At 42.6% G+C, this 23,828-nt stretch overlaps 1 protein-coding gene across 1 annotated transcript in view; it reads right to left on the bottom strand.

Moving 5' to 3' along the window:
* Positions 1 to 5,728: 5,728 nt before the first annotated feature.
* Positions 5,729 to 23,828, bottom strand: part of LOC141098570 (cytochrome P450 2B4-like) — a 98,902-nt gene continuing 80,802 nt past the window's right edge. Inside the window, exon 11 of the mRNA XM_073586475.1 lies at positions 5,729 to 6,165. Coding sequence (XP_073442576.1) covers positions 5,987 to 6,165 — 179 coding nt within the window. The 3' untranslated portion in view covers positions 5,729 to 5,986. The remainder of the gene's footprint in view (positions 6,166 to 23,828) is intronic.

Genomic DNA, 23,828 nt, shown 5'->3' with positions numbered 1-23,828 from the left:
CCCCGTTTACAGGTTTTGTTTTTCACTTAGGGTTATACATTTAGGGCTCAGTTTGTAAAAAAATTACCAAAATATTTGAAATAAAGTCAAAAGTGCTCTATATACGTTTGGCATCACCAGAATCGTACTGACCTGGAGAATCATGTTACCGGGTCATGTCTACAGCAAAGGTTGAAAAAACAACCCCTATACTTCCCATAAAAAATAAATAAAATTATGGAATTGTGGGGTAATTTGTTTAATCATTCCATCCCATTTGGAACTTCATGTTTTTCAGTAGATTATACAGTAAAATGAATGGTATAATACACAATTACAAGATGTGCTGCAAAAAAACAAGTCCTCATACATCTATGAGGACGGGAAACTAAAAATTACCGTATATACTCGAATATAAGTCGAGATTTTCAGCCCAAAAAATTGGGCTGAAAGTCCCCCTCTCGTCTTATATTCGAGTCATATACAAAGGGGGGCGGAGGGGGCGGGGGTGTCAGGTCATACTTACCCGCCCTGACGCTGTCTCTTGAGCCCCCAGCTTCTCCCCGTGCTCTCTCTTCCTGCCTTCAGTGGTCACGTGGTGCCGCTCATTAAAACTCATGAATATGCGCACATTAATGAGTGGTATCACAAGACCGCTGAATGCAGGAAGAGAGAGCGCGGAGAAGCTGGGGACTCAAGCGACAGCGTCAGGATGGGTAAGTATAGCGATACTCACCTGTCCTGCGTCCATGGCTGCTTGCTGCTGTCTGTCATCGGTCAGTGACTTCAGACAGCAGAGGGCGCGGTGACGTGATTAGTGCGTGCCGCGCCCCCTGCAGTCTGAACGTCACTGACTGATGACGTGCAGATAGCGGTGAGCAGCCATGGACGCAGGACAGGTGAGAATCTGACACCCAGCGACGGAGAGGTGAGTATGTCATTTTTTTATTTTTACATGCAGCAGCAGCATGGGGGAATAATCTAAGGAGCTACTAATGGGGACAGTATATGGGGGAACAATCTATGGAGCTATTTATGGGGGCAGCATATGAGGGAACAATCTATGGAGCTATTTATGGGGGCAGCATATGAGGGAACAATCTATGGAGCTATTTATGGGGGCAGCATATAAGGGAACAATCTATGGAGCTATTTATGGGGGCAGCATATGGGGCAACAATCTATGGAGCTATTTATGGGGGCAGCATATGGGGGAATAATCTATGGAGCTATTTATGGGGACAGCATATGAGGGAACAATCTATGGAGCTATTTATGGGGGCAGCATATAAGGGAACAATCTATGGAGCTATTTATGGGGGCAGCATATGGGGGAATAATCTATGGAACTTCATATGGGGGAATAATCTATGGAGCATTTCCCACCCTAGACTTATACTCGAGTCAATAAGTTCTCCCAGTTTTTTGTGGCAAAATTAGGGGGGTCGGCTTATACTCGGATCGACTTATACTCGAGTATATACGGTAGTTATGGCTTTTAGGAAAAAATATGGGAAGATGTTAGCGGTGGCTATCAGTTTATACAGTATATGTTGGAATAGTAATAACTCAGCTCTTTATAAAAGTGGAAATAATATTTATGGCTTCATCATAATTGAAAAATTTGGACTTTCTTCGACCACGCGGCAAAACCCTTTGCATTTGAGCCAAGTATGAGCTTTGGCAGATACTTTCTCCGAAGCTGTTTGCAGTAGCTGCTGTATGTATGGATCACTGTTTTTCACTCTCAAAGATTTTTTCTATTGGTGCCAAAGAAAATGGCGCTTTTACAATTACGTCACACTGATATTTTTTTTCTGTTTCACAAATAGCAGGGCTCATACCTGTAGCATTTGCCTTAAAAATGAGTGTATATGGTGCAGATATTCTAAACATTTTCCAACTGGATTTCCACTGCTTAATGACAATAATGCATTGCAAAAGTAGCATTTTTTCATAATTTTTAAAGGATTTTTCACTATGAGACAACCCCTTATTAATGTGTGAAGAGATGGCCATATTGCCCCTGTTTCCCCCTTGAAGATCATGTGTAATGTTAATTTTGTGCAATGTAAATAGTGATATGCGTTGACAATGTTTGTATGTGTAGTGATTCTGCCCACCAACAGATAGATAACAAGGACAGTTAGTTAAGTTTGGGATCAGCCCAGAGTGAGATTGGTCAAGTTGAAGAGAGAGAGACAGTTTACTGGTAGTGAGATGAGAAATAACCCAGAGTGCATAGTAACCTAAGGACCTAAGGTTCAGTGTGAGCTCTGCCGCAGTTTGTGGGTGTCTCCTACTCGTGAGAGGAGACCGAGAAAAAGGGATAGCGTGATGAGTAGCAGCAAAAAGGAAAGTGACTGAGACAGAATGAATTCCCAGAGAAAGGTCCTGGGAGAGGACACCTATCAGTACAGCCCAGAGTTTACAACTCATAAAGGTAATGGGCCAGGACAGGACAGAGAACAAGGACGAAGGGAAAGCCCCAAAGAAGAAGAGTGAATGAAACAGAGGCAAAATATGTGCACCTTTGCTCTACTTAAGAGCTGGATTCTCAAAATCATTATGAGTCTGAGATTGGACTCGCAGCAATCAGCACGATGTTTCTTATCCTTTGGATGGGGGAGAGCTTGAAATAACTTTGTAATCAATTGGCAATCACAGCATCATGGGTCAGAGATTAAAATGCCAGCTAGTTGGACATCATTTTTCTGCATCCATTTGGGCTGAGAAGGGGTTAAATGCAATAAAATATAGTTTGCCTCACACCTATCAATGCTACTGCAACTCAATGCTGGCCCTGTGCTTGCTCCTTGAGACCTGGCTCCAGTCTTCTCTTCACCGACGCTGACTTGATCTCCACACATGTGGAGTGACGTGAAGGGTTGGGTGATGATATAACACACATCAAGACCTGGCCAGAGCTGGAAACGCCCAATGAAGAGAATAATGACGGTGAAGCTTAGGGGACAAGCGGAGGCAAGTATGATATTTATTCATGACATGAATGACCCACCCTTTTATTACAGCTTTTATTTCTAACAGAAAACAGGGAAAACTTTGATTTGCATCAAATAAATTCATTGTAAATTGAATTTCTTGGTTAAATTTGAGCAAATTTTGAATTATATCAGATTTCTAAATTTCTGCAATTACCTTTTAGATATTTTTTGGGCTACTGCTGGAGGATACAATTTTTTTTTTTACCATTTATCTCGTCTGAGACTGGGACGGCTCCGTGCGCTGCCTAAAAGACGAAGACTGCTAATCAACGTTTGGTGAGCAGACTATTCCTGTACCCCTCATTACCCTCTGCTCTTTAAGTATTGGCACCAGAGAAAAAATTTTGAGGCTGTGTGCCCTCATAAGCGTTTTCGCATTTTTTAAACGTTTTTTCCATGCAAAAACTCTTAAAAAACGTATACATTAAGAATCCCATTCTTATAATACATTCTGCAATTTTTGTGCACATGATGTGCTTTTTTCCGTAAAAAAACACATCGCGGTAAAAAACGCAGCATGTTCATTAATTTTGCGGGAAAAAAACGCATTTCCAAATGCACAAAAAACGCAGAAAAATATACGTTTTTCCGGGGAAGGGGTCCTGTTTTTAATCAGGAATTTTCTGCATACGTGGGCACATAGCCTAAAAGTCAAAATGTCGAAGGTTCGCTACATTTATTGTGGGATAATCAGGCTTATTACAGCCTGTCATGTCGCACGACTTGGGAATCATTCAGTATTGTATTGCGATTGTATTGTTGCTGTTACACTACTATGAAATCAGCTTTGCCTTTTACAAGTTTGTCCTGTCTCTCTCCCTGTAGCCCAGCTCTCGTTTCTTCCTCCAGTGTCAGTGTATGTCAGCCATATTCATCTGATGCTCATTCCTGTATATCTCTGGTTCAGAATGGTCTTTTTACCGACTGCAATTGTTAATATCTACACGACTTCAGCTTGAAAATAACCATCTACTGGAGTTTTCATACAGGCCTCTGCAGTCGAGTTTAAGCTATCTGATGTTTCCTTCATGTAACTATTGGTTCAATACAAACAACCATAGAAACATCATCTCAAGAGCCTCATACTGTCAGCCTAGCTATGGAGTCAGAATACGTGACATTCATTAGACATAATAGAGTTTAACCCTGCTATTCTGTTCGTTTCCACTATACACTTGTACTGTTCCGGTCATTTTTGAACTATAACTAACTATAACTATAACTAAAATTAACTATAGTATAAAATGCGTGCAAACATTTTGAAAAAAATAGTAAAAATAATAAAAAAAATAAAAAAAATCAGTTTTTTTTTATTTATTTTTAGAGGAAAAGCAGGGTAAATAGCATACAGAGAAAAAAAATTGCCCAGAACTGTACTGAAAGCCAATGCGTATGGTTTGGACTGAAAGCATGTGTAAATCTGCACCTAAAGCAACTGTTTACTTCATAAACAATAGTAGATGCAATAAGTAGTCTCAAAAGAAATTATAACTCATTTGTTTTACTCAAAAAAATGGCTGAAATTAGCATAAAATGCTATTAGGTCATTTTTGACCGGGAACAGTACAAGTGTTAAAAAAAATGTGGCGCAAAAACTAAACCAAAAAAAAAAAGTACCCTTAAAAAGAACCCCTCAAATTAGGAAAATAGAAGTAACCACAAGTTTCAGAACTGTATAATGAATTTTTTTAAAAATATCAAAGTTCAAAAACGTTCATTTTTGACCGAACAGAACAGCAGGGTTAATAATTTTATTGCAACCAATTTTTTAAACATTTCTAACATCTTCTTGGCATCCAGATTCACTTCCAGCGGGAGCAATCTAGAATGTCACTCTTTATTAGAGATCAGCGGATCGATTGGAAGCAAATCAAATTCGATTGGAATTTTTACCCAAAATTTGAATTTCGAATATTTTTTGGATTCTATTCGCTGCAATGGGACAAATCCATCTGTCAATTTGCTGGATTGATTTTAAAGCATGGAATGAGTGACGCAAAAAAATATGTATATATAAAGTGTATAGAAAATGCTCACCTCTCAGAAACCTTCAACTTTCGAGCCGTACAGCTCACTCTGGCTCCAGTTTCTCCCCGGGGCAGGCTCTGGCGCTGACTAAACCTCACAACATCATGGCACCAGGCGATGAAGCATGTCCTGATGCAACATCATGATATTATGAATAAAAGTCAGTGATAAGCGGTCATAGAGGAGCGCTTAGGAAGCAACCCAGGGGCAGACAAAAATGTCAGGTCTCCACCGCAGCTCCAGCCGAAAACCTCCAATGGAGGATAGGAGCAATGAGAAAATGGAAACGGTCTTAGGAGCGCAGGAAAGCGACTCAGACAAGAGATGGGGTTAAACCACAACGCGTTTCAACGGAGGATCCGTCTTCATCAGGTGGAAGTTGGATCACCTGATGAAGACGGATCCTCCATCAAAACGCATTGTGGTTTAACCCCATCTCTTGTCTGAGTCTCTTTCCTGCGCTCCTAAGACCGTTTCCATTTTCTCATCATGATATTATGAGGCCTAATCTACAACCGAGGCAGTGAAGAGAGACTAGTGCCAGAGGGAGATGAACAGGTGTAAAAGCTATTTTTCTAACCTTGCATTTATTAAGCTTTTTGGTTTGCCAAGATCTATGAATCATAATAAATGTTTTTAAATTTTCAAATTTGATTTGCAGGAAATCACGCAAATCACAAAAATCACGCAAATCTGCAGAATCTGAATTTCCCCTCAAGCCTTGCAGTTAACTCTTCATAGGTCTAACCCTAAATACCCTAAATTGCACATTCCCCATAGCATGACATGACTGTCTACTATGCAGTTGAATTTTCCTCTTATGAAAGGCAACAAAGGCTGAAGTGAGGATCAGCATTTAAGCCTCTATTGTCCTTTAGCAATCAGAGAAGCATTTTTCATAGACTTGTTCATTTTCATCCCTAATATTTTATAGAAAGGGCAACTATACATTGGCTATAGATGCACACTATGTCTTATCCGCGAGGGATTGCACAGATTTCATAGGGTAATGGAGAATTCATGAATCCCACTGCAGGTGTAAGGTCTAGCTTTGCTCCTGATGGAGCCTTGAATGTAAAGTTCTGTAGCAGAGTTGTGAAGAACAGGAACAATTCCATTTTTGCCAGGTTCTCTCCGGCACAACTTCTTTTACCTGTGTAAGAGAAAAAAATAGATAAAAAAAACATTCCCGGTGATCAGCTGTATTGATCATGCATGTTATAGAGCAGGAAGAACTAGCTTTATTTTTGTTTGTTTTTTCAGAACACCATAAATCAAAATGGTATACAATGTAATTGAAAAAGTTACTAATATTTTGGAAGGTTTTTAGGACTATTAATCCTGAGCAGATGTGTTGGAGCTTGAGTACCTGGTTAGAGGTGATGCAAATGAATTAGCAGGGAGTGGTTCAGCAGCCTTATCAGTAATCTGTGGTGAGTGGACAGGAGACATTTAAACTTCTTCCTACCTGCCTGCATCTGCAGCTATTGAGTAGACGGCCTAGCGAGATGTCACATGACATTGCAGCCAGATAATCAATAAAAAAGTCCGAGATGCCATCAGGTAAGAGGTAGTTAACAGGGAACACGTATGGCAGCAAAGGATTATTGATGTGATTTGCAAATCGATCTACAACCATCTGTAGTTTTGAGACACTCACTCTGAAAACTAGGCTTTTGGAAGATTACGGTGTATATATGTGTATGTTAGGACCTTTAACGCTGAGAAGTTCGGTTAAAGGCACAGCTAAGGATCAGGATCTTGTATCTTCTAAATAGCGGAGTATGGATGCAGGAGAAAGCCTATAGTCTCTACTGCATCTATACTTTGCTGGGGTGCGTGCACTTAGGCAAGAGTTGAACGCTGCTGTTTCCCAATTCACAGCTCTCAAGTAACAGCTCAAAACTACAGTAAGTTAAAAGGTGTTGGATGATGGGACTACTGATCCTATCATCCCACACCTACAGCTGCTAATTACAGTGAGAGCAGGAGCGGTGGATGGGAGAATTCATCTGCTGCTCCTACACTGTAAATAATTCATTAAAAAAAAAATGGTGTGTGCTCTCCTGTATTTTTGATAACCAACCAGACAAAACTCACAGCTGGAGGCTGCAACTCTCAGCTGTCAGCTTCAGCAAGGTTTCTTATCAAGAATAGAGGTCCTCACGCTGTTTTTTTAAAATTATTTAAACCTCACAAATTAACCCCACAAATATTAACCCGCTTGCCACCACTACAGGCAACGTGGGAAGACCCGGGCAAAGCACCAGAATATAGATGTGCCTTTTCTGGGCAGCTGCGGGCTGCTATTTTTAGGTTGGGGATGGATCAATGTCCATAGCCCCTTACCAGCCTGAGAATACGAGCCCCCAGCTGTCTGCTTTACCAAGGTTGGTTGTCAAAAATGGGTGGACCCCATGCTGTTTTGTTAAATTATTTATTTAAATAATTTAAAAAAACAGCGTGTGGACACCTTTGTTCTTGATAACCAGCCTTGCTAATGCTGACAGCTGAGGGCTGCAGCCCGCAGCTGTGAGTTTTGTTTGGCTGGTTATCAAAAATAGGGGGAGACCCACAATGTTTTTTTTTTAAAATTATTTGTTTACAGCGCAGGAGTGGAACATGAATAGTCCCTTCCACCGCTCCTGCTCTCACTGTAATTAGCAGTTGTAGGTGTCGGATGATGGAAGAAGTAGTCCCATCAGCTGACACCAGTGACCGGAGGTAAAGTTTATACCTCTGATCACAGCTGCGGGCTCATGCTGTCTTTTGACAGCGTAGGAACTGCGGCTCTCTGGCCTGCTGTGATCATTTCCCCACAGATCAGAAGCAGTGTTTGATGCGCTGTCATGCACATACCAGCTCAGCAAACACTGATAGAGAGGGGTAGTCTTATACGGCGAGTATATTCCAAACTCTCTATTTTAACTGGAAAAGTTGAGGCTCATCATATACGCCCAGTCAATTTACATGCTGGAAAATATGGTAATCTCCCAATAGCTTCCCTCACGTAATCTCCAGTCCTCCCAAGACGGCCTTCCCTCCGCCATGCTTATTCAATCCTCACCCAATCGCCTCCAAGACTTCTCCTGAATATTCCCCATCCTCTGGAACTCTATGCTACTGTAGTATGTTGGTGTTTTCTATTGTAAACAATGATAATGCAGTAATTTAATTTGACCACCAGAGGTCACTTTTGAGTAACAGACAGAAAATTCTGGAAACAGGAAATGAAGACTCAGAGACTTTCCCGGGTAAATGAGGAGAAGGAGCTTGTTGGTGAGACTGAGAGAAATCCAGAGCTTGAAGGATTCCTGTTTGGACAGCGTGATTAAAAGAAAGCAGCTCCTGTGAGTAAGCTGAGAAGTGTGACCGGTCACCCCATGTTTCACCGTTGGGATGGTGCTCTTAGGCTTCCAAGCTTCTCCCTTTTTCCTCCAAACGTAATGACGGTTATTATGCCCAAAAAGTTCAATTTTAGTTTCATCAGACCATAGGACATCTTAAAAAATTATGGTCTATGTTCCTGTATGCATCTGCAAACATTAATCTGGCTTTTTTCTTTTTTTAGTAATGGCTTCTTCCTGGCAGAGTTGCACTTCAGCCCATGTTGATACAGTACTCGTTTTACTCTTGATATTGACACAATCTTACCAGCTTCCTCCATCATCTTCACAAGGTCTTTTGCTTTTGTCCTTGGATTGATATGCACATGTCAGACCAAAGCACATTCATCTCTGGGGCACAGAACCGTCTCCTTCCTGAGTGGTATGATGGCTAGGCATTCCCAACTTGTTTGTATTTGTGCATAATTGCTTGTACAGATGAATGAGGCACCTTCAGGTGTCTTGAAAATGTACCCAAGGATGAGCCAAACTTGTGCAAGTTCACAATTCTCTTCCTGATATCTTTGCTGATTTATGGAGACTTTCCCATGATGCTACACAAAGAAGCAGTGTGTTTCAGGTGTGCATTAAAATACATCCACAGGTGTGTCTCCAATTAACTCAGATGTTGCCAAAAACACATGACATCATCATATGGGCAGTCCAGAATTGTTTAAAGGCATAGTAATCTACTGTGTGTAAACTTTTGACTTTCCAGTAAGTAATAAAAATGCCTTAAAACATTCTCTCATTATTCTGGCATTTAGCAAATATTAATAATTATGGTAATCCTAATTGACCTAAAGCAAGAAAGGTTTATTCTGATTTCGTGTCAGATATTGAGAAGCATATGCATATCTGTCTTTTTATATAGTGTATGTAAACTTCTGGTTTCAACTGTATATACTATATTTTGTGGATTATAAGACGCACGCCAAAGTTTGGGGAGGAAAATAGGAAAAAATGTTTAATGATATGGAGGTGCATTTTATAATCCATTTTTACAGTAGCTTACCCGGGTGTTGGGGGAGACGGCTCGGTTGGAGGGTCAAAAGAGGCAGTGTCGCTGCTGAAGGAAGCTGGCAACGGTGGCAGGAGTGGGGTGATGCTTTGGGCCCCGAGCTGGGAGGAGGGGGTGTTTGGCTGAGCAAGGCTGTGGTGGGCACCGGACTTCCAGAAAATGTTTGAGGAGTCCCTATGCTGCTCATCGTTTTTACTGTGGTGGACTTTGGGAAAATGGCAGGAGGAGGCGGCACATGCACAGATTGAGATATAGGCTATTGAGATTTCGGGAGACAAGATCTCGGGAGATGAGATCTCAATCTGTGCATGCACAGCGTGTTAGCAGTACTTCTGATGAAGGAAACCGAGATTTCCATAAAGCGTAAGGACCAGGATTTGTGGACACCACTGGCCTGGGCCCCCTGATCGCTCTACTTGCAGCTCCACATTTCTTCTACTTACCCCAGAACATCTAATGCATTGCCTATATGAGGGTCACCTTGCTGGAAAATTTTGGTGACTGTGACCCTGGATCTTTCAGTACTTCATAGGGGCAAGTGGGCTAATCCTCTACTCTGCTATTGCATCTTATACATCCTTTCTATGTATGTAAGAGACATTTTATCTAGCATTCGCTGTATTTGTTACAGTGTATGGGTGGATTGAATCAGGTTGACTCCTATTTTTTTATCAGTACATCAAAATATTTTTTCTACTACATATTTATTCTATGGCCTAGATGCCTATCCATTTTACAAATTAATTGGGTACCTATCCCAATTAATCAAAAACCGCTCATAATGCATATATATATATATATTAATATTTCTCATATTATATTATTATAGTGCTTTTCATCCAGTGCTAATAGATTTTTCTTCAAAATAAAGTTATTAGTGATGACGAGGTGCTCGTTGCTCAGGTCGAGCAAATTGAAATACTCGGTTACTCGACCCGAGCAACGAGCCCAATTTAAGTCTATGGGACACCCGAGTTTCTTTGCCTCGACCTCTTTATAGGGTATCAAAACGTTTGGAATCAATGGGAACAGTGCACAAATGACATGGGGAAGGCCCCTGGAAGCTTTTCTGACTCCTAGGTCACTGCTGTGACCAATGTTGTCAGAGTGTGATGCCAATTTTACAGGCGCACAGAAAAACATACAAAAATGAAACCAAAATGGATTTTACAGGGAAATATTATCCTGGAAAGGATGTCCCTTAACATAATTTGTGTGTAAGGTAAAAAAAATACCCCCCCCAAAAAAATGCTCCTCCACCACTTTGGCTATGTTCACACGTAGCGCTTTTGATGCCTTTTTCAACTTTACCATTGCTTTCAACCAATACAAATGCATTTACTGAGAAATGTCATAGTAGTGTCGAGGTGAGAATGGATAAAACGAAACTTCAGCTTTGACTTTAGTATTAACCCTTCACAGTAGCATTTAACAACCCTAGCTGGCCATGTGGTGTGTGACACATCAGACACATCTTTTTTAATTTATGAAGGCGTGGCTCTTAGGCTATGTGCCCACGTTGCGTTTTGTAAGCAGAATATTCCTGAGCGGAAACGCACACCCTCTTCCCTGGAAAACGCATGCGTTTTATGAAGTGCTTTTGTAAGAGTTTTTGACGCTTTTGTTAAGCGTTTTAGCATGCGTTTTCCTATGCGTTTTTGCAATACAATTGTATGTATGTGAAAACGCGTGCGTTTCCGCAAAATTAATGAACATGCTGCGTTTTTTTCCGCTTAGCTTTTCCGCAGCTGAAAAAAACGCACAGTTAACACAATATGTGCATTTTCCATTTTATTACATTGGATGCTTTTCTTAAGCGTTAATGCAGCAGAAACGCTTGTCTAAAAACGCTGCGGAAACACTTAAAAAACGCTACGTGGGCACACAGCCTTAAAGTCACAAAGCATTTTTTTATAGGGGCATCAGTGGGCATCACAATTCTTAAAGGGCCATTATTAAACAGTGGGTCTCCTATATTGTTATTGCCTATGCAGTGAGTGGCAGGGCTGCCAAAAAATTAGGACGCACCCCAATACCCCTTTCACGAGACGTACAAGAGGGCCTCCTGAAAAAATGTTCCCATTATAAAAAAGTGGGTCTCCCATAGTGTTTGCCTATGCATTGAATGCAAGGCCTGCCTTGCCTCAAAGTTACATGCACCCCAATAACCCTTGGAACAGACATCATGGATGGCCACATGAAACCAAACTTTCCATTATTTTTCATTTGGTACTGCCATACTGTTAGCCTATGCATTGAATGCAATCCCCGCCCTGCCACAAAGTCAAACGCACCCCAATAAGCCTTTGAACCCACGCACTGGATGGCCACAGGAAAACCCAGTTCACATTATTGTTTTGGTACTGCCATACTGTTAGCCTATGCATTGAATGCAAGGCGCACCTTGCCACAAAGTTACACGCACCCCAATAACCCTTTAAAACGAAGTACTGGATGGCCACATGAAAACAAAGTTCCCATTATTATTATTTTATTACTACCATAAAGTTTGCCCATGAAGAATGCAAGGCCTGGTCCAAATTTGCACGCACCTCCATCCCCCTTGGAATAAACGTGGAGGAGGGGCTCCTAAAAATATTTTCCCATTACAAAGGAGTGGGTCTCCTATACTTGGGACGGAAGCTTAATGTCAAAGAAGCACAAACTTCACCTTCAGTGTTGCTTAAGTCCTCCAGCTGAAGTTGATCCTGATACTATCTTAAAATCACTCTTTAAATCCTCAGGGTCATCAGCAGTCATCCAACCACCTGCATTTAAGATTAATCTCTGATGACACCAGCACAACTTGGAGACTGTAATAACAGTGGTTCACAATTCATTTAAGGGCAAAGAGACTCCTTTAAAAAAACCTTCACTTTTCTTTTTGGTTTATGTTTAATGCTGGTGATGTACACCAGCAGGTAGTTGATCATAGAATCATAGAATCATAGAATCGTAGAGTTGGAAGGGACCTCCTGGGCCATCTGGTCCAACCCCCTGCTCAAAGCAGGATTCGCTAAATCATCCCAGTCAGATGTCTGTCCAGCCTCTGTTTGAAGACTTCCATTGAAGGAGAACTCACCACTTCTCGTGGCAGCCTGTTCCACTCATTGATCACTCTAACTGTCAAAAAGTTTTTTCTAATATCTAATCTGTGTCTCCTCCCATTCAGTTTCATCCCATTGCTTCTAGTCTTTCCTTGTGCAAATGAGAATAAAGTTGATCCTTCTACACTGTGACAGCCCTTTAGATATTTGTAGACAGCTATTAAGTCTCCTCTCAGTCTTCTCTTTTGCAAACTAAACATTCCCAAATCCTGCAACCTTTCCTCATAAGACAGGGTTTGCAGACCGGTCACCATTCTGGTCGCTCTTTTATGAACTTGCTCCAGTTTGTTGATGTCTTTTTTAAAATGTGGTGCCCAAAACTGGACACAATATTCCAGATGAGGTCTGACCAAAGAGGAGTAGAGGGAAATAATGACTTCACGTGATCTAGACTGTATGCTTCTGTTAATACATCCTAGAATTGCATTTGCCTTTTTTGCTGCTGCATCACACTGTTGACTCATATTCAGTCTGTGATCTATTAGTATACCCAAGTCTTTTTCACATGTGCTGTCACTTAGCCCTATTCCTCCCATTCTATATATGCTTTTTCCATTTTTATTGCCCAGATGTAGTACTTTGCATTTCTCCCTGTTAAAAACCATTCTGTTAGTTGCTGCCCACTTCTCCAGTTTATTTAAATCTTTTTGAATCCTCTCTCTCTCTTCTCTAGTATTAGCTATCCCTCCTAGCTTTGTGTCATCAGATGTTTGAAGGAGTCTGGTATCAGACATTGGACAATTTATCTGTCATGATCCCAGTGCAAATTTTTGAGCTGCACATCAGGGGTTAATGTCTGGAGCTCAGTGCAGGTTCTGACCTGCACACCTGGGGTTAATGATTGTGGCCTCTCTTTGGTTCTGGGAGAGCTTCTTAAACCCCTGGGAAGCTCCAATCCCTGTCAATTATACTTTTGCCTTTGGCCGAGTGTGCTGACCTCTGTGTGCCTGTGCCTGTTCGTTGTTCTAGCTTGTTTATATGGTTCTGATCCGGTTCTGTTCCCCATTGTGAGTTTGCCTGTTGATTCTGTACTGCGCTACCCTCTGTGTATGACTCATTGCCTGTGATCTGACTACTCTCTGCCTCGTCCCTCTTGTACCTTGCAGCTATCTCTGTATATGACTCATTGGCTACGTCCTGACTATCCTCCCTGTCTATGCCCCTTGGTAACTTTGTCTCACAGTTACCCTGCTAGGAGTTCTCGTGCAGCTCCTAGCTCTCTGGAGTTTAGGCCACGCCCCTAGCAGTCACGTGCTTCAGGACCTGCTGTTTCTGAAGTACGCACCTACTCGGCTGCTGCCCGCTCCACAGGTATCTTTGAGCACAGTTCGCTTTACTTAGTACACGCGCACTGGCTCAGTGAGCAAGTTCAGTGTGGTGTTCCTGACATTAGCCTGTTCACAGCATTGTAATACAGTTCACCTTTGTTTTTAGGCAGTTGCGTTATTGCATCAAGAATTTCTGTTTTCCCCTTGCTCTAGTATTGTGATACAGCATGATTATCATTCTACTGTTCTGTCGAGGGAGGCTAAATAAACATTGAATAACTTGTTGAAATGTCTTCAATAATGTGTTTCAACTTAAAAGATAATCATTGTTGTTTGGTAGCTTTAATATCTGAATTCCTACAAATGGATCAAGAACTTCATATTCCAGTAAATGGGGCGGGGAATTACTAAGTGTTCACAGACTGTGTTCTAGAGAAATAATTTTTTTATGAGTGTTTCACACTGTAAAAAATGTCATCCAGAACTGTTTAATCATAGGTCATACTCGCTGCTCTGCGGCTGACGCATGTAGTGATATCTGTGATCTTAAAACAGAGAAATGTTGAAGGGAAATAGATCATGCTAATAGTGATCTAAATACTGAGATGTGTACAGAGCAATGCTCAGAGGACATAGATAGAAAACCACTATCAACTTCATCTTCATTTTAAAATTTTTATGCCATGCTGGTAATTAAAGAAAGGTACTCTAGTGTTGACGGGGCACAGTGCCATACCATGACTATCTATTTGCTCTTCCTGTACAACCCAATTTCTTTAATAATTGATATTTATTTGTACTCCTCATTTGGAGGGTGAGACACAAGAAATGATAGGTGAACTCTGCTGAGACCACAAGCGTCCCTTTGCAAACAATAATGTGGATGTTGCATCACAGAACATGTTCACCCTGGTGTGCTAGTGGTGGTGTCTGAAGAGATGTAGAGGATGTGTGGTGTCCCACTAAGAAGCCATTTCTATGGTTTACCGTATATATTGTGTGTTTTCATATAAATGCTCAGCATTTTTATGTGGACTGGGCATTTTAAATACATTGTGAGATCTGCTGATAGGCAGCACAAAAAGGGTTAATCTTTTCCTCCCAGGCTTGATCAGGTGACCCAGCTCAGTTTTAATATGCATAAGGTATCATGCCTCCATTGAATTTTTTTGATTGTGTCTTAGCCTACTTATTCATGCAATTTTTCTGCCCCCCCCCCAAAAAAAAATAAAGCCAAGATATTTGAGAGTTTCCTGTCTCTGTCAGATGCCTCATCTATCTGTGAGCTACAAATTGTGGCATTTCAGGCCTCCATTCAACTGTTTTTTCTTTCTCTTACATTAGTTATTGACACCAGTTTGATAATAAACATTTTTTTACCTACAAGCCAGATATTTTAAAAACTGTGGGTTTCCCACACACAAATAACATATAAGTTTGCTCCAAATTCAGGCATTGGAGAGGAAAATAATGTAGTACATTTAAAATGGGCAAGGCGTGTGGCAAGGGATGGGGAAGTGGACATGATGGTGCATGCAGAGGCTGAGGCTGTGGGCAAGCTGAAATTGGGCCACACCAAATACCCACATGTTCTCCCTTGACCTTCCTGTCCCAATTACTAGGGGAACGCATCAGCACATCACATATTCAACCCAGAGCAGTGTCAAAAGGTTGTTGGTTGGATAGCGGATAATGCTTCCAGGCACTTTGCCACCAGCAGTCACTTTGCCACCACCACCAGCACCCTGTCTTCCACACGGTCAAGTCTGAGTAGTCATGAGTATGGACCGCATATTCCTCACCCTGATCCTCCTTCCTCAGATCATGTCGATTGCCTGTAGACCACTGATCCCACACTTGGACATACCCAAGAGCTGTTCACTTTACCATTTATAGATTCAGGCCTCTCGCACGATACACTTGAAGCGGGGCAAGATGATATCGCAGGTAGTGCTGCCCAAATATTTGAGCAGCCACGGTCACACGAAGACGATGGTGGAAACGTGTCACAAGAGGTGGACGATGATCATTATTATTAGTCATTTTTATAGCACCATTTATTCCATGGAGCTTTACATATGAAAAAGGGGCAGATATAGTCAAGTACACTAAACATGAGCAATACAAGGCACACAGAAATACAGAGAGAGGACCCTTCCCGCGAGGGCTCACAGTCTACAGGGGATGGGTGTGGATACATTAGGAGAGGGTAGAGCGGGTCATGGTTCAGTAGACTGAGGATCACTGCAGTTTACAGGCTTATCGGAAGAGTTTATTTTTCAGGTGTGTTTTGAATGTTTCCGTGGTAGGCAAAAGTCTGATGTGTTGGGGTAGAGACTTACAGAGTAAGGGTGAAGCACGGGAGAAGTCTTGTATGCGGCTGGGGGAAGAAGAGATAAAAAGGGAGTAGAGAAGAAGATGTTGAGAGGATCGGAGGTTGCGTGTAAGTAAGTTCAGGGAGACCATGTCACAGATTTATGGAGGAGACAGGTTGTGGATGGCTTTGTATGTCATAGTTTTAGGGTTTAGAGAGGAGAGGCTTGGGAATAATGTGGAGACAGGTGGATTAGTCGGGCAGCAGAGTTTAGGATAGATTGGAGTGGTGCAACAGTGCTAGAGGGGAGGACAGAGAGTAGAAGGTTGCAATAGTCGAGGCGGGAGATGATGAGGGAGTGCAAAATCGTTTTTTTCAGTTTCTTGGTCAAGGAATGTAAGGATCCGGGAAATGTTTTTGAGTTGGAGTTAGCAGGAGGAGGCAAGGGCTTGGATATGCGGCTTTAAAGAGAGGGCAGAGTCGAGGATCACTCCGAGGCACCTATCATGCGGGACTGGGGAAAGTGATCAGCCATTAACATTGATGGATTGTTCTGGTGAAGGGGTACAGTGAGATGGTTGAAAGATGATGAATTCTGTTTTGTCCATGTTCACTTTTAGAAAGCGAGCAGAAAATAAGGATGAAGTAGTGGACAGATATTGTGTGATTTTAGTCAGTAAGGAGGTGATGTCAGTTTGAGAGAGATAGATCTGCGTGTCATCGGCGTAGAGATGATATCGCAAACCGTGGAATTATATGAGCTGTCGCAGCCCAAAGGTGTAGATAGAGAGGAGTAGAGGTCCTAGAACTGAGCCTTGGGGAACACCGAAACACAGGGGGTGAGGTGATGAGGTGGTGTGGGAGAGGGAGACACTGAATGTCCCCGTAACACCAACACGACGGAAGTTGCCAGTAAAACTGTTAGGTCTACCGAGTCTGGTTGCTTTTTAAAGACTCTGCTGATAACCCCTAAAAGGCCATTTGAACCACTGGCCATGCCAGCATAAGCAAGGGTAGCAAAAATACCAGCCTGTTCACCACCAGCATGATCAGGCACTTGACAGCAAAGCATCCAACTTTGTTGGCCGAACACCAGGCTCCAAGAACAGTGTCTGCGGGTGATACCACTGTTTCTTCCATTCTGTGTGCAAGCAAATCCCCTGTCCATGGTGCATGCAAAAGATGCCTCCTGCCCTGCATCTGTAGTTGCACACAAACTCAACTAGCACCATCAACAAGCACGTCCACGTCCTTCTGCCAGCGCAGCTTTCAGTTGTCCATACCCTAGTCATTGGAACGCAAATGGAAAGATCCAGGCAATGCCCCAAAGGCCACAGTACTAAATCCACACATTTCTCATCTGCTTGCGATCAAAAAGTTTCCTTTTAGGCTCGTGGAGATGGAAGCTTTCTGCAAGCTGATTTTGGCGTCCATCCCAAAGTACTCTGTCCCCAGCTGCCACTATTTCTCCCGGTTTGCCATCCCAGCATTACATAAGCACGTGTCCCACTACATTACCCGGGCCCTTAACCATGCTGTTATTGGGAAAGTGCACCTAACCATGGACACGTGGAAAAGTGCTTGTGGACAGGGATGGTACATCTTGCTGATGGCACACTGGGTTAACATAATGGAAGCTGGGACCCAGTCGGACATTGTGATGGAAGACGTACTCCCGACATCGAGGATTGCGTGCCCTGCATTAATCAGGCTTGCCCCAGTCTACAGCTCCTTCATCTCCTCCACCTCCTCTTCAACCTCCATCTCCAAAATGAACACATTAGTCACACTGCAGCACTGCCTTAGCCAAGCGGCAACAGGCTGTGCTAAAGCTAATATGCTTAGCTTACAAACTGCACAATGCTGAAGAGTCGTGGGCAGCTCTGAAAGAGTAGGAAGATCTGTGGCTGACATCACTGAACTACAGCCAGGATTGGTCATGTGTGACAATGGCCTGAACCTGGTGGCAGCTTTGAGGCGAGGCGAGCTCACACACGTACTATGCCTGGCACATGTGCTTAACCTCATTGTTCAATGGTTTCCCAAAAGCAACCGGGAGCTGCCGGATCTGCTTGTGAAAGTACGCCGCCCTGCGTGCCCATTTTAGAAAGTCAGCTACAGCTTCAACCACCCTTGCCATGATTCAGCAGCGCTTGCAGCTTACGGCTCACCAACTGGTGTGTGATATCCCCACGCGTTGGAACTCTACACTGCACATATTGCAAAGGATTTGTGAGCAGAACAGTGCAGTTGTTGACTACCAGCATCAACAAGGCCATCGGTATTCAGTTCAGACTTCACACATAAGATCTCAGGAGTGGACATGGATGTCAGACATATGTACCATCCTCCTAAACTTTGAGGAATCCACCAAGATGGTGAGCGGAGATGACACCATAATTAGCATCACCATTCCGCTTCCCTGTGTTTTAATAATACTAATAATCATTATTTATATAGCACCAACATATTTACAGTTTAACCCTCAACTGGTGAGGTGGGGTTTCCTATACCCCAGTGTTTAGAAATCTCTTATTTTTACAGAAAATGCAAAGATCACATTTGTTAATCATTTTCTTATTGGCGATTGATGATAACAAATTGTTGACACCCACAAGTATCGGAAAATGTAATACTTTGATGATTCAATCCAAGGGCATTATGAAACAAAATTTGAAAATGTGTAAAAAAGAATTTCATGAGTGGTGATATGGGGTTCAGCAAGGCCAAGACAACACGTGGTGACAGCTAGCTCTGTTATGCGTGGCCAGAAGAGAGAGGCCTTGATGACATCCTGTTGACAAGGAAATGGATGGAAGCTAGTGAGACACATATCCTCATACCAGCATTTTTCAATGAATGGCAGCCGAACAAAAATTCCCTGGGGTGTGGCAAACCCAACCTCACCAGTTGAGGGTTAACAGTTTCAAAGACAACAGTCCTAAGCAGGGCTTTTTTTGTAAAAAAAAATATTTGCCGGTACACATTTCTGATTAATTTCTCATTATTCAGTACTGTAGTCTGTACGCTAATTTCAATCAAAAACTATGTAATTCAGATCGCAAAAAGAAAAATAAATAGTGCGTTATTTTATCCATCTAAGACAAGTTTCAAGAAATAAAACTCAATGAACTCGTACAAAACTTCTTAAAACACTAATATAAATGACGATTTAAACGAATCAAACCAAAACAGAACGGCCCCCCATCAGTGGTATACAGCCCCCCATCAGTGGTATATAGCCCCACATCACAGGTTACAGCCCCCCATGCTGCCGCACACCTTAACATAATGAACCATTCATTCTTACCCTCCGCCACCGCTGCCAGTCCTTGCTTCTTCCTGCTTTCGCCGGCGTCATGTGACAGGCGCAGCAGCAATGACATCATTGCTGCTGCGCCGATCATAGCCGGGTACAAGCAAGAAGAAGCAGGGACTGGAGGACGGCAGCGGTGACAGAGCAACGGAGGGTAAGAATGAATGCTTTATTATTTTAAGGTGTGCGGCAGCACCTTCAGATTTTCGGTACGCCGTACCGTCGCGTACCGGTGCAAAAAAAGCACTGGTCCTAAGTAACAACATTTACAATAATACAATAATTAAAGCAGAATAAAATGACCCTTTTCGTGAAAGCTCACAATCTACAATGAGGTGGGGGAGATACAAAGTGCAGGGGTGTATTTACAATGATGTGTTTACAATGATGTATTCACAATGATAGTGCAGATGTTAGTTGAAATTTGTGGATGGCCTGAGGAGGAGAAGGAGGAGGAGAAGAGCATGCTCAGTTGTCCTCTTGGTGAGGACATGGAAGTCTTGCCTGTTAGCAGTCTGGCATGCATTGGTTGAGTTTCGCTGCCTTTACCGTGACCTTCGCGTTCTCCACATTTTGTCTGACAGACAATACTGATTGGTGACACTTCTAGACCCACACTAATATGAGAACTTTATATCTCTTATTCCAGAGGCAGACAGGTGTACTAAAATGTTGCAGTACCAGAGGGCCCTTCTTGCGGAATTATTAAAAAAATTCCCATCTCAAAAAGCTGGCGGCAGAGGTCACAGTTCGTTGTACAACCAAGGAGTACAGGTGAGAGAGACACAACTCCAATCCAGCAGGTGCAGTGGAACATTGGCAAAGTTCTAGGAGGGTTTTCTCAGACTCTCCCATTGCCCTGTCCCTGAGGCGTGGGGTACTCTCGCAAGGAGTGGCAAGTTTGGGAAGATCCTGAGCGAGTACCTTGCTGACCGTACCAACGTCCTCCATCATTCCTCTGTTCCTTATAATTATTGGTTATCCAAGCTGGACATTTGGTGTGAACTGGCTCATTCTTCTGTGCACGTGCGCTGCACTCATGGTCAGGGAGCACACAGCGTCTCGCTCTCTGGCATTCACTGAGCACACGGTGCCTCATTCTCTGGCAGTACCGCTGTTAGCGGCGCGAGCTGACGGGAACAGTCCTTCGCGGCACCAGTGCTCTAAGGACAGAGCACACTGCTCAGCCTCCTATGCGCTGCTTGTCCCCACCAAAAATCTCTGCTTTTAAGCCCGCTTTCTCTTAGGCTCACCCCCCTGCTTCTAGGTCACTGGGCTCAACATATTCCACAAGAAGGTATATCATGTGGAAAAAAAGTGAAAATAAGAGAAAATATTGATTGTTAAAAAATGATTCTTTATTAAATATTATTAAAAGGAGAACTTAAAAAGACAGGGCAAAAGGCCTCCAAAAAAGGGGGCTAGGCTGCGGCAAAACAGTACACAATGATGTAAAAAAATAATACTACACACACAATAATAACCCTGTAGATTTAAATATAAATACAAAAATGGTTCTTGCATGCAAAAGTAATAATAATAATTCCTGCCAGAGTCATTGCACCATAGTAGATGACAATGAACACATTGCTTGTTACTACTAGGTTTTGCACTAAAGGCAATATTGCACGTTGCCAATGTGACTGTGGAAAAAGTAGATGTAAATTAGATGTAAATATAAAGAGGTATTGACATGCAAAGTAATCACTGCAGGGTTCAACATGCCTCAGTAGACAAAAGCCATTGTTTGTTACTGCTGTCCCTAGAGATTTTAGGAGGCTGAACTATTATCTCAGGCCCACTATAGGTTACACCTCAATGTAACAGGCAGAAATTGGATGGTGTATGACCAGGCACAAGGTGTGTATATAGTATTGGGGAGAATTTGAATCTCCCTAGAGTTTTTAGGAGGCTGACAATGATGCTCTCAGTCCAAGTATGGCAGCAGGCAGCCTAATAAGCAGGACAGCTGCACACAAAAGGGTGGAAAAATGAACGCTTGGTAACTGTGCAGAAAAGAGGAAGAAAAGTATTTTTTGCTTTTAAAAAAGCAGTTTGCACAGCAGTGTGCAAACAGCAATGCAGCTATCAGGGAGCCTTATAAGGCAGCCTAATAACCAACAGAGCTGATGCACAAAAATATAGCCTCTCCTGTCACTGCACACTATACTGTTGTGTTGTACAGTGAAAATCATTACCAGCAGAAGCAGTTTTTTTGTCCTTCTTCCCTGCCTAACGTTCTCCCTTATTCAGAATCAGCAGCAGCAACCTCTCCCTATGCTAATATCGGCAGAAGTAAGATGGCGGTCGGCGTGCACGCCCTTTTATAGCCCCTGTGATGCCACACAAAGCAAGCCAATCACCCTTCTCAAAGATAGTGGGGACCGCTGCCCATGTCATCGCGTTGCCCTCAGTGTGTGTCCTCCATTGGCTGAAAAAGGGCGCTGGAAGCATAATTTGAAACGCGACTTTGGCACTCTGGTCGCCGACCTCATGACTGACCTCACGCTATGGTCGGGTTTCGTTTCATATAACCCGACTTTAGCGAAAGTCGGCGACTTATGAATTTGACAGACCCGTTTCGCTCAACTCTACCTGAGTTAGAAGAATGTGCTGGATTCAGTGCAGCGTCCACTGGTAACAGCTGAGGAAATGCCGCAGGAGTCTTCCCCCGCCCGATGAGTGCCATTTCGCTATGCAGCTTCTTCCAGGGTCTGTCTGCTGCAAACTGTCGCAGCTCCGGCACTTCAGGTGCATAGTTCACTGCCCCCCTTCCTGCTCGCACTCTGACAGCGGGGGACTCAGTTCTGCCTTGCGTGTTTTTTCCCTCACCTTCCGGACAGGTTTGCTGTCTAAACACGCCACCTCTGCCTTGCTCATGGGGCCTGTCCGTTCCCCTATTCTTTAACCTGGGAAACAGGGAATACAGCCTCGACAGTACTGGACCCAGCGATGCACAGGTACCCGCAGCCCGGTCTTCCTCCTTATATATGTGTCTGTCCAATCAGTTCTTTCATGCAATCATTATAGAAGACATGTGATCCAATTTTCGAGTGCAAATTGTACATTACATCCAGAACAGTTTCACTTTGAAGGACTTTGTGGCTCACATCAATCCACAAGATGATATTGGTCTCATACTTCAAAATTTTGGTGGTAGATCACCGCCACACATGTGGTATGTTCTGACTTCTGTAACATCATTTGGGTGATAATTATTCATACCTATCTTCTTCACAATATCTTCTTCTTCAAGGCTTTGGAATATAATGTTGTAAAAGTGAAAGCAAGTTGGTGAAGTGTGTGGTAACTCATTTGTGAAAGTAATTGTCATCTTTACTATTTCTCCATTGTGTGTGTGGCTAACCACCTCATTGATCTTATTTAGTTTCTTTGGCAAGAAAACAACAGCTCCATCAAAACCACATGCTTTTCCTATTAATTTATCAAGCTAGTAAAGTAGAGGTAAGATTAGGGATCTAGATAACATCTGTGGACTGTAGTCAACATGGTACTGTGACAAGACCCACTGGGGAATAGCTATCAATTTGACATAGTTTGTGCACAGCTGAATAGAGTTGCGAGAAAAACATGATTTTGATTGAATAACATGTTGGATGGATTGTCTAGTGGAAACACCCATATCATAGAAGTCCCATCTACGACCACCACGCTTTCCAACTGACACCATTTGAAATCCAGCCGAAATGTCAGAATCTATAGATTCTGTGCTAGAAACAGCAGGGGCTCATTTTTGACGTCCTCATCCAACAAGTTCAGTATTATTAGGTGATGGATTATCAGAATCCAGCCCAGGAACACCAGGCTTAAGTAGTTGCGAGTACTTGCCCCGTGCTCTTCCACGTGCTCTTGCTCTGGCTCCTCCAGTCATGATTTAATCTAGAAGATTTCACCTTCATAATCCAGAGACAGAGTACAACACTGCCCAAGAGTTCACCCTATGCTCATCAGACTTTCCACCTGTGCAGTAACTGCCTCTAGGCAGAAGATGATGATGGTGGTAGTAATTGGTGCATTTAAGACACAGTCATGAAGCAGCCGTAACCATTTTTAAAGAGAAGTATTTTTACCGATTTACAACACTGTTCAATATGTGGCCAGTATTTTTGTTTTCTTACAGAAAAATAATGTATAGAATTACTGTAAGACACAGCAAAAAAAGGTGAATGTAGGCCTGAATTGCCCAAATTTGTAGTACACAGATAGAGGAGGCATCTGACAGAGATACCACACTGTTCAATATGTGGCCTGTATTTTTATTTTTTACAGCAAAAATTGTGTTTAGAACTAGGGTAACACAGAGCATAAAAAGGTGAATGGAAGCCTCAAATTCCACAATTCTTAGCCCAGAGATACATGAGGTGTGTCACAGAGATACCACAC

This window comes from Dendrobates tinctorius, unplaced genomic scaffold (assembly GCF_039654945.1).
Source record: "Dendrobates tinctorius isolate UK_male_01 unplaced genomic scaffold, ASM3965494v1 ptg000093l, whole genome shotgun sequence".
Taxonomy (NCBI): Eukaryota; Metazoa; Chordata; class Amphibia; order Anura; family Dendrobatidae; genus Dendrobates; species Dendrobates tinctorius.
The sequence above is the reverse complement of the archived record's forward strand: the minus strand, read 5'-3'. Positions and strand labels throughout refer to the sequence as shown.